The sequence below is a fragment of the Clupea harengus genome, chromosome 14 (assembly GCF_900700415.2).
Source record: "Clupea harengus chromosome 14, Ch_v2.0.2, whole genome shotgun sequence".
In the NCBI taxonomy this organism is placed as follows: domain Eukaryota; kingdom Metazoa; phylum Chordata; class Actinopteri; order Clupeiformes; family Clupeidae; genus Clupea; species Clupea harengus.
The window spans coordinates 22,456,664-22,474,761 of record NC_045165.1 but is presented as its reverse complement, the minus strand read 5'-3'; the positions used below and the strand labels follow the sequence as shown (position 1 = coordinate 22,474,761).

Sequence of the window (18,098 nt, the reverse complement as noted above, 5' to 3'; positions counted from 1 at the left end):
AGGACTCTCTCACAAAGCAGCTCATATATGGTGTGCTGTGAATGAAAGATTGTTATTGTTTTTAAGCCTGAGTAACTAGGTACATCCAAGTGGTCCCATGAATGAAACAGCACTGCAGCAAAAACGAATTTGTGATTGAGGAGTTTAGCAAAACAAATGTAGTATTAGAGTGATGTTGACGTGGCTCGGCTTGGCCGAAGATGACTACAATGAAATGAAAGTGGGGCTATTTCAGGACTGTGGAAGGGGACTAATTGGTGAATGGTCAAGTTTGTTTGCAAAGTCTAAATGTCATGTCAGAGTAAGCCCGAGGATTAGAGCGGACTGGTGACATTTACTGTCTGGGCAATTAGGAGCCGAAGGCTGAGCTTGGAGATTGAAACCAGCCGAACTGCAGTGGAGAGATGGAACAATAATCAATCAATAATAAAATCAATAATGCATCACAGTGCTGACCAAGACTTCAATGGCTTGGATTCAATCAAATTCACTGACGATTATAAGAGTAGTCCTATGCGGCATCTCAACTGCACCTTTCAACGTGAAGGATCATGGGAATTGCACCTTACCATGATAATAGTGTATAGCATACTAAATACGATATTATTTTAAGGAATACAATGATGATATTGTTGAAAATCAAGTTTTTATTACAAAACGTCTGTCATGTCATACATATATTTCTGTTTTCCCCTCATAGAGAAGGACGCCCTATTGCCAAGTGAAACTGATGTCTCAGGTCTTCAGGACTTCACCCAAAGGGAAAATGTCTGCGATCCAATAGTGAAAGAGAGTGCAGACAGCAGAAGCCTCCTCTGTAAAACAAAGAGTGTAACCACATTAGATTTCCAGCATATGTGCTTCCTATCAATATAGCCTTCAACTAAAACCTGGCTGTATCAACTGAAGAACAACAATGAACAATCCTCCCACTTCACAACTAACCACTGGTGCTAGCAATGTACATAATATTTAATCCCTTGCACAGAACTTGAGACAGGCTTATCTTGCATGTTTCTGCATAGTTTCCCCCTCCCAATACAGATGAATAAGTGGGGAGAAATCAAACTTTAAAAGGATCTTCAAAACAGAAAAAAAAAAGAAGAAAAAAAAAAAAATCCTGACAGGTCTGTTTAAACAAACGTCAGAATGAAAAGCTCCCTTCCCCTGTGGGTGAAAGTGATTGAACAAAATTCACCGCCCTTCGCTGGAGTTCCCTCCAAGGCTGAAAGTCTGGGCTCGGGCTCCAACTCCAGCTTTGGAGTCTATTGATTCAGCCTCTACAAGGGAGGCTTCAGTGAGCTGTGAAGAGAAGCGAGTACAAGGGCCTCGCCGCTGACGGGCAGGGCCATCGCCTGCTTACAGTGAAGGGGGAGGCCTCAGCTGGAGAGACTGGGACTAGCCATGGGAATGATGGTATAAGAAATTCATAGCCTCCTCCACAACATAACCTCACTAAACAGTAGGGGTGGGGAAAAAAAATCGATTTTTCGATTTCTCTCGATTCTCTCTAGAACGATTCTGTCTCGATTCAGAAAAGTTCAAATTTTTTTTTTTTTTTTTTGTACACATCCATTTTGTGTTGAAATGCAAGCTGCATCGATTATTGCATTGTTCATTGAAAGTCATAATTGTGACAAGGAAAAGCTTTTTCTCTAATAAAAAATAGAGAAGGTAATTCATCTGTTGATTTTCTTTAATTATCAAACACAAAGTAGGAAGTGATTTGAGACTCTAAGTAGCAAACTCAAATGTTTTAAAAATCGACATGCATCGATAATCGTTTTATCGGTTTAGAATTGATAATCGATAATCGGTTTAGAATCGATAATCGGTTTAGAATCGAATCGTTGACCACTGAATCGGAATCGAATCAAATCGTGAGGTGCCAAGAGATTCCCACCCCTACTAAACAGTCAAGCAAATAGGGCACCCACACACACAGACACACACACACAGACACAGACACACAGAGAGAGGTCAAGTGCTGCATAACTGCTGTTGTCAACAAATGATCATGGTAATATGGAGTCTTGTAAATCAGTGGCTCCTCTGACATGAGAACCTCTGGGTGCATCGTCTGGTGATAATGCAATCCTAACATGCAACGATCAGTTTCATTTGCAGTGACAAAAATTCTGTCTTCGCTTTGATGTGCAACTGCAACGAGTGCTGACATTTATCATACTTGACAAGAGACACACAGCTGCAACAGTCTGAAATTACTTTTTAAGTAATGACGCCTGACCTACTTACAAAAATCTATGCTCCAGCTTCTGACAGTAATGAGAGAGCAATAAGAGTTATAATCTTGGAACTGCCATGTTCAATTGCGTGAGGGAGGGAACAAATCTATTACTTCAGATAACTATTCAAGGCTTTTTGAATCCATGAACATGTTGTGCAACAACAATTGTTTCTCCCACCTGGGACAAAGTAAAACATTTGACCTTCATTGTCATCTTCATCTAATTTTAACTAGCCAGAATTGTTTTGATATTGATATCAGGACATTTTATTTCAACCTAAACTGACATCAAGCTATTCTATGCATTCATCTGTGGGAACAGGTGGATCATGATGATGATGATGATGATGATGATGTGAAAAGGACGTGTGGGAAAAATAGCCCTGGTCTATTGAGGGAACGGATTGTCTGTGAGCGCTTTCCTCAACGTTGTCTTGGCGACAGAGGCAGAGAGCAGGACGTCACCATGGCCACCTGGCTGGGCGTGCCCTGAATCTGCCACGACCGTATGGCCAGCACTTGGCTTGATCCTCTTACAGAGTGCCAAATCTTACCTGACCCTGGCAGACACATGCACACAGACAGACAGACAGGCAGAGACAGACAGACAGACAGAGAGACAGACAGACGCCTACACGCAGCAGCACATGAGCAAGTAGCATCACTAATCCCACATGCATGTGAGTCAACATAAAACTGGCCTCCACGCAAGACACACAACCCCCACCAGGTGGCCTTTCCATCCCTCATTTCACACGTTATTTTCCAGGTGGAGGTTAGACAGGTGGAGAGTGCACGGCCATGTACAGTTATGGCTGTGGCTACAGCCACGTTTGGCTCTTAGTGGGGAAGAGGAGAACAGAGAGAGAGAGAGAGAGAGAGAGAGGGAGAGAGGGAGAGAGGGAGAGAGGGAGAGAGGTATGAGTGAGGCTCACCAACAGGCATGGCCGTGCTGCTCTGGAAGTCCTCCAGCAACCGCCTCAGTTCCTCTGTGTCGCGCCGCAGCACCAGCTTCTTCAGGCCGCACAGACGAGCCAGCTCACCTGGGGGCGCTGTTCTGTCAGACAGGCTGCGGAGAAGAGCGTCTACACCACTAGGGGGCGTTCTCTCAGGAGAGGAACCTGATATTGAGACCACACATCAAGAGAGAGAGAGAGAGAGAGAGGCCTGGGATTTAGGCAGAAGGAAAGATAACACAGCACCTCTTCAGAGCATTGATTGGATAAACAAATGTAGCCTCAAGCATTTAGCTGCACAGGCCATTCCGCTTGTGATGAAGTGCACATATCTGAGCAAATCGCCAGAGATTCATGTAGCACAAGTGAGGAGATGACTCAAAATAGCATCTCATGATCTGGTTTTTGTGCCTAGTCTGAGTCACACGTGAAGATGCCTAGCAGTCCCTGGAGAGTGATGATCCCTGATGCATGTGTGTCCCACGGGGACGGGAGAGTCTGGGAGGGAAGGTTTTCACAGGGATCATTGGATCTCTGCGCTCATCAAAGGAGGAGCACTAAGCCCTGGAACCAATGCGCTTCCTCTCTTCCCAACCGGAGGCACATTTAAAATGGGAGTTACACAACACAACACAACACAACGCAACGCAACGCACCACACCACACCATCCCCAATCCATAGGATGATCAAAGTGGGCGATGAAAGGCTTTCTGGGTATTCCCAAGACAAAGCCACATGCATACGACAGCCCGCTGCACAATTCAATTCTTGTCATGCTATTACTAACTAACCAACAATTCTATTCCTACAAAGTTTCACTCTCAGCCACTTTGCAATAAGTAATAAATATTGTTTACAGAATTTCTTATATAATCAAATCCTAACACTACCTAATGTGGGTAGCAACAGCTTTAATTACATAAGTTGCTAATAGATGTGTTCTCGGAGAATGTGCACAATAAATTACAGGGGAAGAGTCAGTGTTTGTCACATAGTAGCAATTATCACACGCAGCAGTAGCTGGTATATCTACATTATGTAAGAGCATGCCGTTATGCAAACTTCACAGGTTTTAGGAAGTTTGCAAAGAGAAATAAATTAAATGACTTACGGTCTGAGATGTAGGTCTCTAGTGTGGTCTGGAGGAAGTCCAGCACCTCAGCAGCCTGCTCATCGTTACACTCGTCCTCCTCGTCCTCTGCTTCGTCCTCTCCTGCCTCTGCATCCTCCTTGTGCTGGTAGGTGAACTCCACGACTGAGGCCTGGGGTGCCAGGCCGAGGCTTCGCAGCTTCTCCCTGTGCCGCTTCTTCTTCAGCTTCCGCTTCTTGTTTCTGCTGAGCTGCTCTGCCGGGCTCGTCCGGGCGGCGTCGACCTCTGACCCCGTGACACTCTCCTTCCCCTCTGCTCCATTCACCAGGACCTCAGAGACCTTCCCTTTCCTCCTTCTCCTCCTCTTCCTCCTTGGTTCCTCCTCTTGGACGTCGTCGGGCTCCTCACCTGATTGAACATCACCAGACGAACCAGTTCCATTAACATAAACATAAGTCATCACTCAAGTCGATCACACACAGCATTCTCAATGACTGCTATTGAGTTTGGCATGAGCTGTTTATTGAAGGATATCACCATAGGTCTAGGTTCCTCCAGGCAGACCACACACTGGGAAGGGAATCGATGTTTTGATTTGGGGGGGGGGGGGAATGTGTAAGCCCACAGGAAGCAGAGTAGGTGTTTATGTAATAATTACTACACTGACCGTGATGTGAGAGGATCCAGTTAATCTAAAACACCAACATCGTAGCAGTCTCTGAGGATGCACATGTGTACCCAACACACACATACATACTCACATACATCCCTCTCGCTCACACACACACACACCATCATTATAGTCTTTGAAAAAGAAGCTGGGTACCATATGGGTCGTTTGGTGCAGAGAGTGGCATAATTGATGTGTCCTAGAGAAAGTTCCCACTGTTATTTATTAATTTTCTGCTGTCAAAAGATATGGAAATTGGCAAAGGAACACAAAAAAAAAAGGCAGGTAATGATTATTCAGGTTATTACCATAAAACTAATTATAATGAGCATAGAGGAAATGATTTTGCTGGCGGAGGCAAAGCAGAGAGGATGGGAGGGTGGCAATGGGGAGTGATGGCTCGATAATGTACGCTTATTGAGAATACTGAGGTTCAGCAAGGTCTACTGCAATCAATAGCACCTTGCAGACCAGCACATTCTGCAAGTGCTGGGTATTCAGAACCCACCCGTGATCTCCCACTATAACAAAGTTATATGTTGTAACGTCATTAGTCTAATAATCGCCCTTCTGAAGATACAAACAGGAAAGTATATTGCATAAATACCTGCAGTCCTGCATAAAGATGCAGTCCGCGATTCGGTTAAGGTTGTTGATATTTAAGCTTAACAGCCAATCAAATTACACCCCTCCATGCCGTGATCCTGACGCACCCTGTTGACTGACTGGGGTGGTTTATGGCTCGGTCCGAGCCACTAGCTTTGTTTCCCATTTACAGAGCCAGGGCTGTGTACGGACACCAGAGTTTTTGAGGACAAACACAGAATGGACAGCTAGAGGAACGTGAGGAGCAATTAGCTGAATTTGACAAAATGTGTATGGGATTACAATCTGTGGACTGCACCTTTAAATCTTATCTGTGATAAAAAAAACATAGCTTACTCCAAGATAGTTTAACTCCATATAACAGCTACACCAATGCATGGGGTGACTGACCCAACCCCCAAAATGTAGATTGGGACAGAGCCACAAAGCCCCCTCTAGTGGCCAAAGCAAAGACTTCCCCAAACACCAAGCAAGAGATTTGAGGGACAATTGGGCATGTAACATTGTCTGTAAGATCTTACTGAGATCAAAATGTCAAATTTACTATGTGCTGTTTGCTGTATATACTGTACTGGAGTGGGCCTAATCACTGAAGTTCAGTGAGTACACCCTCTACTTCAAAGCACATGAGTAATTCAACTGTGTACATGACTGGTCTAAATGTCAGTTGGCGCCCAACACAAATGTTATTTTTATCAGTGCCTCAGTCATCATTTCACTTATACCAAGCTGAAACGCACTGCTACAAAACAGCCCAGATTTGGGGGGGTGGGGGGTTCAACCAGCATCATCCCATTCTCCATCTCCACACCTGCACTATTCAAGGTCAAACTGTACTGTACTGTACTGTTCATTACACTGAAAAAGCAAAGTCTGTCGGTAGGGAAAGGAGCAGGACAATTCTGAGCCCACCTACCTTCCCACCTGCTCTCCACAGAAACTCTCTCATGCAAACACCATAATTCCCTCATCACCAGAACATCCTGATATTGCAATTCCTTTTTTCTTATACTGTCATGACCCTGTCTATACTACCCTAACCCAAATTAAAACAAAAAGTTTAAGATGGGGATTTAGGCAATTACATATTTAACAATTTTGTGATACAGGCCACTAATTTTGTTGACATTTTTATATGCCCTTTTACATGTTACAGTCCACGCATATCATCAATCTTGGATAATATTGTCGCTAGCCAACTGCCGATCAGCAGTTGGCTGGCAGCAGTCATATCCAAGATGGATGATGCTTGTGGACTGTAACGTGTAATTAAGCACGTCACATTGCCTTTATACAACAGTTCTACCACCGACTAATTGAGTTTGAAGACACCAGATTGCGTTTTCTTTCATTTAATTTTGTCTATTCATTCTCCGCCCAAAAAAATTGTTCCAACCTGAGTTTTCGGCGTCAGAAGTCGCCAAGCAACAAATAATGCAACAAAGCCGCTCTGCTCTCTCGCTTTGAAAGAATGGAATGTTGACGTCATACAATTCAATGTATATCAAATGCGGAGTGACTACTACTTTTTTTTTTATGAAGCTCAGATATATTTGAGTGAAGCTGTCTAAAAGCTGAAAATATAGATTATATCTAATCAATTAGGCTCAGGCCTATATGTGTGTGTATGCAGAGCACAAGATAAATGCATTTTAAACGTATGTCATTATGGAAATCAGTTTTTATTTATATCCACAAGCTGGATTGTAGCCTAAGTGAAAAAGTAATTGTCTTCTAGTGAAATTTTCCAAGAAGTTTCATGTAGGAGGGCCTAAGGGGTTATGAGGAAATCCCAACAGGCTGGGGAAGTCCATCCTCAACAGATGAGTTTTAGCTATAATTCAGATGTATAATTTCTTATGAAGCAGCCCTCACATGAAGTGGTCAAACAGCAAACAGTTAACGGGCTAAATTAGGCTTTGCATACATTTGCACAGATGTAGTGGGCTAATAAACCACAGTATGGTGATAAATGGACTGCTTACTTTCTGGATCGCTCCCTTTGCTTGTACTCTCTGGTGCAGGGCCCACCACTGGTAACTGAGCACCACCGCTGTATGCCTCTGGAGGTGGAAGCACGGTGTACAGCTTTTTACTTTTAAGGGCGGGTATTCCTCCATCACCTATAGAAGAAGTACGCATGATGAAAGATGAATGCCACTGACGGAATCACAAACAGGTGCAAGACATTTGACGAATGTGTTCGCAACGCTGTTAGTGCAGCGATTTGTATTTGTAGTATGGAATGTGTATATATACTACAAATATATGTTATGTGAATGACTGATTGGTTCATCTTACCATTGCCTATGACAGGTTTAATGCTTTTTGCAATGACACAAGTTTGATTAGCAACCGACTCGACTTCAGCAGAAGGTGGGTAGACAACTGTCTGAAGCTTTAGTTGAGCGGGTGCAGGGTAAAGTTTTTGCAGAACTTTTCCTAGAAAAACTACAAAAAAGAAAAGAGACAAAATAATAGTTCTGTCGTCACAGGCACACATTATTTATCAATCCATTTGAACGTTACAACAATGAATGCAGTCTAGGCTAACGGTACATAAACACGTACCGGTAAACAAGCTTCCATTCAACAGCTTTACTACCTAACGTTGAAGATATTTCTCAAAATACTGCCTAGCAATTAAACGTAAGCATGTTTGCCGCTGCAAGTTTAATACCACATGTGAGAAATATAAGGTCTTACCCTCTTTTTTAATCGACATTTCTGTAATGTTGGCTCAATCAATTTGGTTCTTCCTCGATAAACATTGCTCAAACTACCAAACGTTGCCAGTGTCTGACTGGAGGTTAACTTAGCCAACTAGCTAGTTAGTATAGTTAACTAGCTATCATAGCTAGCTGACATTAGCTAAACATCTCCCCTAGCTACTCACGTTACTCCGGCGGACAATTTCCGCATGCAGGCCTGGGAAAGGTCTTACAGAAAACATCTGCCTTGAAAATTTCCCACTCTCTTGTGTAATCTATAAAGTTATATCAATAAAGAAAACATGAACATTCACCGGTCCATTCACCCGATTTATTATGACCTTCTCAAGATGGCGCGTAAAGGATTCAGAAGGCTCTTTCCCTTTCTGGTATAGCTTCGTTGACATGCGCAGATACAGCCAGCTGTGAGGACGAGTTTGACAGCAGCGCATGGAAACCGCGATGGGAATATCAAATAGGTGGTAGCAGTTCAGCCTCAGCACCACCGCACATCAATTTTAATACTGCATACTCTCAAAACTTCCCTGGCGTACCCACAATGTAAAAAGAGCCTGAGATTTTGGAATTACGTAGAATGTCAGCGCTGAGAAAGGTAACTGTCTTTTATTGTGCGTGCAGTTGTTGTGTGTTTCAGACATGAGAAAAGTCTGTAGACGATTTAGCAGTCTTGTGTCAATGCAACTCATTGCTCTAATAAGGTTGGATTTTTTAGTTTAGAGTCGATGGATATTTGTTCATTGCATGGACAGTGTTACATACTCTGGAAATGTACGCAAAGTTCAATTTGGTCTTGAAATATTACCTTGTAAATGATAATTAGCTTACATAAACTTTGTAGGCTTTTTTATGAAAAGGTTGTCGGCTGTCAGTTCCACGACATGCTATTAATATGAATAATTTGGCAAGCTAAATGCGTTGTTCTTAAATATACATTATCAAATATTGTATGAAAATGCCATGAACAGTTTTGGTCTATCCACGTTCGTGGTGCATGTCATTAATTTGTTTATAACGGACCTCAAAGGGACGGGAATCAACTGATAGTATTTTGGAATTCACGTGCATACTGTATGAATGCCCAACCCACCACCAGCTATCCCAGTAAATGGGTTCTGTGCGGCTCAGCTGAACTTCATTTTGCAGAAGGAAAAGATGATGAAGGAACTTTTCACACAGAGTGAAAGCTTGGGAAATATGTCCTACGGTTCATGCGAGTCACATGTATCACAGTTTACCAGGTAGTCTGGTGGTGACTGAATGGCGTAGGCTGAGGAATGAGGTGCTGCCAGCCGCCACCTTGCTTGCCTTGCAGCTTGCTGCAGAAAGTGCGGGTGAGGAAGGTGGCACTGTGTGAAGAGTCCCCTTGAATGGAGCCATGAAGGACCTATATAAACATGTTACATAATGTCTGAGAGCTGAGCACACCCTATGAAGTTGTTGGACAAGGAGTCATCTTTCAGTGAAAGCTTCCAGCGCCATACTTCAAGCAAATGGATAGAAATAACTTCATTGTGTCAGTATTGATGAATGGGACATTGGCCTGAGTAAATTTGTGTGGAATGGATGTGTTCAAATTATTGAACAATTTAAATTCTATTAGAATTCTAAATTTGCTAGTTCACAGTTGTACCTGTTTAACTTAAAAGTACAGAGTGAAATTTAATGGAAAATCTGTGATTTGGAATCATTCTACTTTGTGATGCGCAATTGTCGGCTTCAGTGATGATACGTTGCATTCAGAGCATCTCAAAGGAGATTAACATGGTGCCATCCTGTTAAACAAGAGCTTTCACACTGCGGGAACGAAACTGGGCATTTTATCCTATTGATGAACTGCAAAGAGGCAAGCTTTGAGACAGGATTGTCCCAGATTCACCTCAACATTTCAGTGAAAAACATGATGGCGTCTTTTAATAATACAATGAAGGAGCACATGTTATTTTTAGCCTCACTGGCAAATGTGTGTGTGTGTGTGTGTGTGTGCGTGTACACGTGTATGTATATATATATATATATATATATATATATATATATATGTGTGTGTGTGTGTGTGTGTGTGTGTGTGTGTGTGTGTATACACGTGTGTATATATATATATGTGTGTGTGTGTGTGTGTGTGTGTGTGTATACACGTGTGTATATATATATATGTGTGTGTGTGTGTGTGTGTGCATGAGGGATGCTGACGAGGAGCAGCACGCATGGGAGTCAAGCTGAGAGGACCCTCAGAGCCCCTGCCTGGCTGGAGAGCTCCTGCTTGCAGCTGGGACATGGAAACTGCATTTCTGCCACGTGGAAGCACGCCCATGTCAGAATGCGCTGAAGTGTTTCTCATTCATTATGAAAGCACGTGAAAGTGCCCCGGTGGAACGGTAGCACAGGGCAGCCGTGTGGCATGTGAAGACAGGAGGTGTTTGAGAGGGATGGAGGCATGGTGTAAATAATGCTGTTATTGCAGGATTTAGCAACTGTTTTGACACTGTTGACAATGCACGTCCAGTGTGTATTTTCTTTTGGATTACTGTGCATGGGGGAAGTAGTAAACCAGGACATAATAAGTATGCTTTGATGGGGATGAGGTTCTTAAGTTTTTGGGTTGAGATGCCCATGCTTGATAACTGAAAATATTGTTGAAATATGACAACAGAGTTTAGGCGGTAGACTGTGTTTTCTTCAAGTTCTAAACATGATGTTGGTCGATAGTTCGTTTGCACAAGAAGACTGTCAATAAAGTCCCAATTAGTTGAGCTACTTAGGGAATGTAGGCACTTTCTTTTTCCATCCTCTCCTCAGCAGGCAATGGCCGTGTTTCCAGTGAAAAGAACCTAATTAAAGTTTGGCGCTTGACTGCCATAAAAAAATAATGAAATTTTCCTTGTCTTTTCCGGCCAAGTGCTCCTGGGAATTAGAGGCTTCTGTAGTTGTTTGAGAAATTACCATTTAAAAATGTGAGACACCCACAGATTGCAGGCATCTTCCTCAGTGGATGTCCGTCTACATTGCTGTCTCGGATGACTCGGTCCTCCAGACACTTGTCTAATGGAATTGTTTTGAAAACATCAAGTGCTTTTGGGAAGGTAATGAAGTCACAGAGCAAATCTACACAGCCCTGGACTGTCTGTTTTTCAAGGTAATTTTTTTTGCTGCCTCATTTTCTCTCTTTTCTATTTTCCATGTCTCTTGTCTCTTGTCCTGCGCTAACCCCCCCCCCCCCCCCCCTTTTTTTTTCTTGCTCAGTCACACATACACTACTGAGATATATGCATCCATATCTCTATTTGTTTAACTCCAGTAGAGGAGTGCAGTTTTATTTTAAGAAGCTCCAACTAAAACCTATGCATATGAGCAGTTGGGACGTTGTTTGTGTGTCTGTGTGTGTGAATTGCAATGCAAACAGTATACCTGTGCAGATGCATGTGTGTATCTTGGGTCTGTGAAGCCCTAGCTCTCTACTGTGCCATGGCTTTCTGACCATTGTTTCTTTCAGATGGGTGAAAGATATCAGTATATATTGTTAGGTTGTTACATTACACAAAGACCTTTGTGTTGAAGCTATCCTATTCTAGCCTGATTTGTCATTGTGTGGACGGAAGATGGTAGAGAGGTCAAATGCACCTGACACGGTCTGATTAAGTTCATTGCTTGCTTCTCTCTGCGAGAAGACACTGTATTACATCTCCTCATTTACATTTGCAGAGAATAGCAGGCTAATAACTGCAGCCCTGGTCACAGACAGAGAGTCTGCGTTTGTCGGGCCGGACTATAATGACCCTCTTAATTCACTTGCACGTTTCTAATTGATCCCTTTCCTTAGCGAACAGGAGTGCGTGCACAATACACAACTCATTAATTGGGCGAGCCACATTTGTTTAAGTTCGCTCAAGCTTTTCATTGGGGGGCCTGATTGCCAGCGGTTCGTGCTGGACAATATGCCCTCTCATCCTCAGTGTGAATTCACAGTGCAGGGCTCGGTTTGACTGCTGCACCACTCCTCAGACATTCTGCTCCCGCTCTCTGCATCGCAATTGATGAAGCAGAACCTAAATGTGACAGGTTGGTTTTTGAGCGTTAAGGCGAGAGAGAGAGAGAGAGAGAGAGAGAGAGAGAGAGAGAGAGAGAGAGAGAGTAGTAGTCACAAAGTTGCCATTTCCTTGGGTCACATCCACCTCTTTTTTTTGCAAATTGGAAGTGAACCTAATATTTAACTGTGATGAAAGCATTTCAGCCGCTGTTTACAGAGACAGCAGCATAAAAGGGAGCATGAGCTCTATTAGGGTGCTCTTAATGGCATCCTCTCATTAGACGTGCCGTGTGCCTCACTCTTCGGCCACTAATCTGAAAGGATTGGATATTCAAAGGCATTATGGCTGCAGTCCACTCTAATGTGCAAATGGATGAAGCTATTAGGATCACATTGTTCAGGAACAGATCGCAAAGCCTCGTTGTCGTTACAACCTCAAATCCTGCAGCCTTTGTGTGAATTTGATAAGTAGTAGTGAGTCGTAAGGTATTGGAAGATACACATTCATAATAGGGTTCCCTAACAATAGGTGCTGTCAGGAACATTTAGGCTCACCTGAGGTAAATTGAAGCCCCTAAGGCAGGTGTAGGCAGCTCCAAACAGAGAGCTGGAGTGTGTGTAGGGGGATTTGAAATAACCTTTCAATTTGCCATTACACAAAGCATCTAAACTCAGAGGAAACACAGTCTTGCTACTCAGTTCTTTTTAATTATTCAGTGTTCACAAATAACAACAATCATGCTTGCTGTCCAGGAACTGAAACCCTATATTATGAGAACCTTTTTTGTAGTTGCATTGATGACAGGCTCTAAGGGTTTAGGGGGATTTGGGGGTGTGTAATTTCTTCATCAGGAAAGAGTATCCTAATATAGAGGGCATGCCACATCAGTATATTTTGTCATAAATAATTAATTCAGTGATACAGTTTCTAGTTGCAAGTATCTTACAAAGGTAATGTAAGGGTTTATACAAATAAAAAAAACTGTGGCATACTCTTCACTAGCCCCCAAAATCACCAGGTGGTTTTAGTTTTACTTCACTTCGTTGTATTTTGATTTTATGTGCACTGCCTACTAGCCTTATTTTAGCATCATTTTGTAAAATCATTATCTCTGTGAGCGTCCTCCATCTGTCATGATATCAAAGTGCCATCACATGTGCTTGACATTTCAGGAGACCAGTAAAAGCACATTTGTCAATTTCTCTGCACAAGGGAGGTTTTTTAAAAGGAACACTTGCATCTTGAAATGTTCCCAGTCAGTTAACAGCTTTTCCATGTCTCACACTGACAGACTGGCTTCACCACTTTCTCTCTCTATTTTCAACCTTTTCCATCCCCCTCTCTCCCCCGCCCTCTCTCTCTTTCTGTCTCTCTCTCTCTCTCTGTCTACCTCTATGTGGACCCACTGGCACCAGTAGGAACCATTTGGCTTGTTCCTGCTCCACTCCCATGTGCCAGCCTCCTCTTTTACCCCACTGAGAGATCCCTGTCAGTGCAGGTCCCCTGGATTGCCTGTGAGTTTACGTTGGCAAGTGCTCCAATGCAGCATGAAAAGGCCTGACCTCTCCTCAACCCCAGCTCACGTCTCTGTGATTGGCCTTCATGGCACACATGCTTCTCTGAGTATCCCAGCTGAATCGGTGGGCAAGTTCCCTTGCATCTTTGAGCAGAGTAAAGGCCCATGAAGCATGACAAATTCTAAGAGGTTAGGTAATGTGATGAGTTGACAAGGCCTGAAAGATTTGTTGAGAGAACTTGCGGATGGCAAAGGGAGCTTGTAGTGTCTTACACTTGAGCTATGAATAAAACAGGTTTCTAGATGTGGAAGTTTCAGAGCTGTCCATCTGTTAACTCTTGAATTGAAATGAAGTTATGCTTTCCTGCTTGGTGTTCAGAACATGCATGGCACATTTGGATCTCTGCCAGATTGTTTGAAGGTTTAGGTTAACCTGATCGCTAGTGCACTTTGCCAGCTATCATACAAGTGAAGCGGTCAACTCTGTGTCGTCAGGCATTCAAAGCATGTTGTGAAGTTTTATTTTAGCCTTAGCTAGAAACCAGTTTTTATCCAAGAAATTTCGAAAATCTCTTTTTAAAGTGTTGCAAATGAACACACTTAAAACCATGCTTGATGATTCCTGGCAGGTGCCTGTGAAAAAGAAACATTTTCTGTTGTTGTCGTTGCAGTGTGAGTGCTGTTAAATGAACTTGAAGTACTTTAATTCCTGTTACAACACCCCCCCCCCCCCCCCCCCCCAAAAAGAAAACGTTTCCCAAAAGCTGAGTCATTGGAGCATGAGTGCTCTGTCTTTCATGTCATCCTGCAGAGAACAAGCGAGACCTGCTGTAATACAGGGGCCTGTTGGGCTTGCCTCTGTGCAGCGTCTCTTTGGACCGCGGCCAGAGCAACTGATTTCCGCAGGATCCCATTCACTCAAAGAATGCTGATTTCTTTTCAGCGAGGCCAGAGCAGGGGGAAGAGGCAGTGCCTCATTCGTAATGGCAGGATATCAGCTTGTTGGCTCACAAAAGAATCGCAATCGATGCCTTTTCATGAGAACTTGAGGCATTTTTTCCCTTTCCCCCCTCTGTATTGGGTGGTCAATATGATATCACTGCCCATTTGGGCACAACTGTGGCTATTCACTGGCACTGGCATTTCACACTTTGATGTCAAAGACATGGCAGCTTTCTCTCCACTGGCGTGTGGTGAATATTATTTCACTCTGTTGAGGGGGAGTGTTTGTTTTGTGTCCTCCGCCGCTCGCTGCAGGTGGAGTTTAGGGTTGCTCTTGCGTGAAATTACACTCTGGCCCCGGCGCTTGCCCGTCAAAAAGCTGAGCTTCTGAGCACCCGAGATTCTGTGGCTTGGGAATTTGCATTCATGGCTCGCGCCTGACGTCTGACCTGCGTTAGAGAGAGAAAGAGGCCAGCATGGATGCATGCAATTACTGCAAATGTTTTCAAATGTAACAGTTAATTTTAAGGGAAGAGGTAAACTGCACAAAACGCTGCAGTGATTTCCATGCACTGTGATGAAAAACTAAAACTCTGCTTCTTAACATCACTGCAGCAGTTGTCCTGGAACTCGGGGCTGATTTGTAGTTCAGGCTATGGGTAAAGTTTCAAAGGAACCTGTAGTTCAGGCTATGGGTGCAGGTTCTAAGGACCTAATCTGATTTCTGATCACCTTCATAGCCAATAGTTTGTAGAACTACTTTAACAACAAAACTTGAACTTGAACCAATTTTGATAAAAAACTTTGAGGTTTTCAGGTAATATTGAATGCAGAGATGAAAATAAAAGTAGAAAGTTGACTTTACTTCAGTTTGAATAGAATATAACCTGTCAATTCAGAACTTAAGCAGTGCCTTTAAATAAAAGCTTCAGGAAGTACTCTACTTTTACTTGCAGACTCCTAGACATAAAGGGCACTTTCCCTTTATGTCCGAAGGGGCTCAGGGCTGTTGTCTGTGAGGGAGCCCCTGCAGCCTACGTGCAAGCTAACAAAGGCTCCACTTCAAGTGCAGACTTTACCAGACTTTGCCTGTGTTTGCCCAGAATCAACAAAACTATACCAGCTACCAGTTGCAGTATGATAGATGTTAAAAAACACGTTAAAGTTTAATGTAAATAGAGTGAGTATAAAACATACCAGAAAAATAATGACACAAAACTGTGAAGAATATTGGTGTTTTTCACATACTTTCCAAGTAGTTGCAACTCATATGCATTCCATATGAATATAAAGAGCTTCACACCTTTCATATCTAGGTACACCCCATACTGTTCCCCTTCCTTACATGCCAACACCTTGCACCTTGAACTAGACCCCCAGACACACCCATTAGGTTAAGTTGTGTATTCTACCTTCCTATAACTAAAATATAACTTGTATGCTAGAATCATGAAGAGAGAGAACATCATACAGAACCCAGAGAACTTAGGTTTTGCTGTGGGTTTGCTGTGTGGAGACACCAACCACTAGATGTGGTGAGAGAACGGAGTGATGCTGTGACATTGAGGAAACATCGCTGCCTTTAAAGACAAGACCAACACAGAAGAGACACTACACTGAGGACAATATCTCCGAACCAGACTTCCCCTTCTCTCTCCGTCGTAGCGTGTTGTGTGTGCTTCTGGTCTGTTGCTAGAATACACAGAATAAACTGACACCCTACCCATCAGACCGGCATTCCATCGAGTTCTTTGCTAAATCATGCAACGGCAACTAATGTCAGAGCCAAATTAGAGGTCTATTATAACATAGTACAACAGTGGTGTTTTCACATGAAATCGATCGGAACACTCCGATCTTTCAATTGTAATTATAGAGTTTGGCCTAAATATATGCATTTACAAATGCTGGGATATTTTTATTTGTATGTAGGTTAATCGTCTGCCTATTTACATTTTCATGTGAGCTGTCATTACACACTTAATGAAATAATAATGTGTTGATGTAACATTTGTTCAGTATTTTACAATTTGCTGGCAGGGCATGGGAACAAAAAATAAGCAAATAAATATATGTATCCATGATTATGACAGAGGCCAGCAGCATTTTGTTTCACTACCACTCTTTTCTCTATGCGTCTATGTGGGGCAGTTTCTGCTGCCATCTTGTAGGCTATTCAGATTTGTCAGAACAGTCCCTCAAAGCTTTGGGTTTACTGGGGCAGAGAGTCAAACAAGTCCAGCATTTTTTTTTAAACATTTCTGGTAGTACCTTTGCAGACTTGCAGATATAATCATGATGAACACTTCAGTCAGCTCCAGAGTATTTTAGACTGACTGAGTATGCAAGACAGAGCTGACACTGGAGGGTGTCAGAACAAGCATTAGTCTTTCCCTGTGAACTCTCCCTACCTGCCAGGAAGGGAATGTTGTGTTCATGGCATGAACTGGGTTATAACCCGGTGATGTTTTTAGTCCTTTGTGCTTGTTTCTATGTCAATGTGTGAGGGGAATTGGAGACAGAAGAAGCTTATAAGAGGAGCGGTTAATGAGATTTACTCTTTTTCCTTTCATGTTATTTCTCCCCAAGGATGATTTCGCAAATAAAGACTCTCTCAGATGAGTCATTACAACTGAAGCAGTCACAAATGTACTGAAGATTCTTAAATGTAGTCGTTAGCACTCCCTTCAGAGATACAGCTGTTATTAATGATTCCTAGGGTGTTTATTGGTGCTACAACTGTGTTGCTATGGCTTTACTAGAAAGTATTTTTTGCAATATGTTGAATAATCATGATGGCAGTTTTGTACGGATTATTAAATATTAAATATAAGTCCACAATTCTTTCTAAGTTCAGAGTCAACAGCATTGAGACCAGGGGAATCAGAGCTGACATCTTGCATAATGGCCACTTTCTCTCTGGGGTGGGTTTCCCAATAGCGTTTTATGAAGACTTGAACCTTGTACCTTAAGAGGCTGAATCCATGTTTCTGGCATTGATTATTGTGATTTACATGGGTTTGAGCGTGCGTGAGTATGATGGGCACGACTCAGATTGGAGCGCAGAAAAAAAAAGTTCCCAAATAAGGACGACTGTAGGCTAGAAGTTACTGATAGATTTGTATTAAAAATGAAGGGCAAATTAATTTATACCAATGTTTATTAATTTTATTTAATGAAGCACAAAATGTAATGAAACACATATCTTGGTCTGACAGTCAGTGCATAAGTCCAGACACTAACACTTTAAAATGCTTTAAAATGCTTGTTTTATCTGAAAATTGTGTTAAGGTCCAGAGTGGTACCAGACCAATC

General features: G+C 42.7%; 2 protein-coding genes across 7 annotated transcripts in view; one reads left to right on the top strand and one right to left on the bottom strand.

Moving 5' to 3' along the window:
- Window positions 1-627: 627 nt before the first annotated feature.
- LOC105896191 (glutamate-rich protein 1) lies at window positions 628-8,641 on the bottom strand. Its single transcript, XM_012822931.2, has 6 exons — window positions 8,278-8,641; window positions 7,873-8,022; window positions 7,557-7,694; window positions 4,317-4,703; window positions 3,184-3,369; window positions 628-815 (listed from the first exon to the last, which is right to left on the bottom strand). Exons 1-6 carry the CDS (start codon window positions 8,294-8,296, stop codon window positions 736-738), a joined length of 960 nt encoding a protein of 319 aa, XP_012678385.1. The 5' UTR covers window positions 8,297-8,641; the 3' UTR covers window positions 628-735.
- A 22-nt stretch (window positions 8,642-8,663) lies between these two features.
- Window positions 8,664-18,098, top strand: part of dlgap2a (discs, large (Drosophila) homolog-associated protein 2a) — a 162,831-nt gene continuing 153,396 nt past the window's right edge. For 2 of the 6 annotated variants that reach the window (XM_031580156.2, XM_031580154.2), the window contains exon 1: window positions 8,710-8,895. In XM_031580156.2, the coding sequence (XP_031436016.1) occupies window positions 8,878-8,895 (18 nt within the window). In that variant the 5' untranslated portion in view covers window positions 8,710-8,877. Of the gene's footprint in view, window positions 8,896-18,098 lie in introns of all 6 variants that reach the window. The other 4 variants (XM_042709723.1, XM_042709722.1, XM_042709721.1 and 1 more) reach the window with 4 other exon arrangements.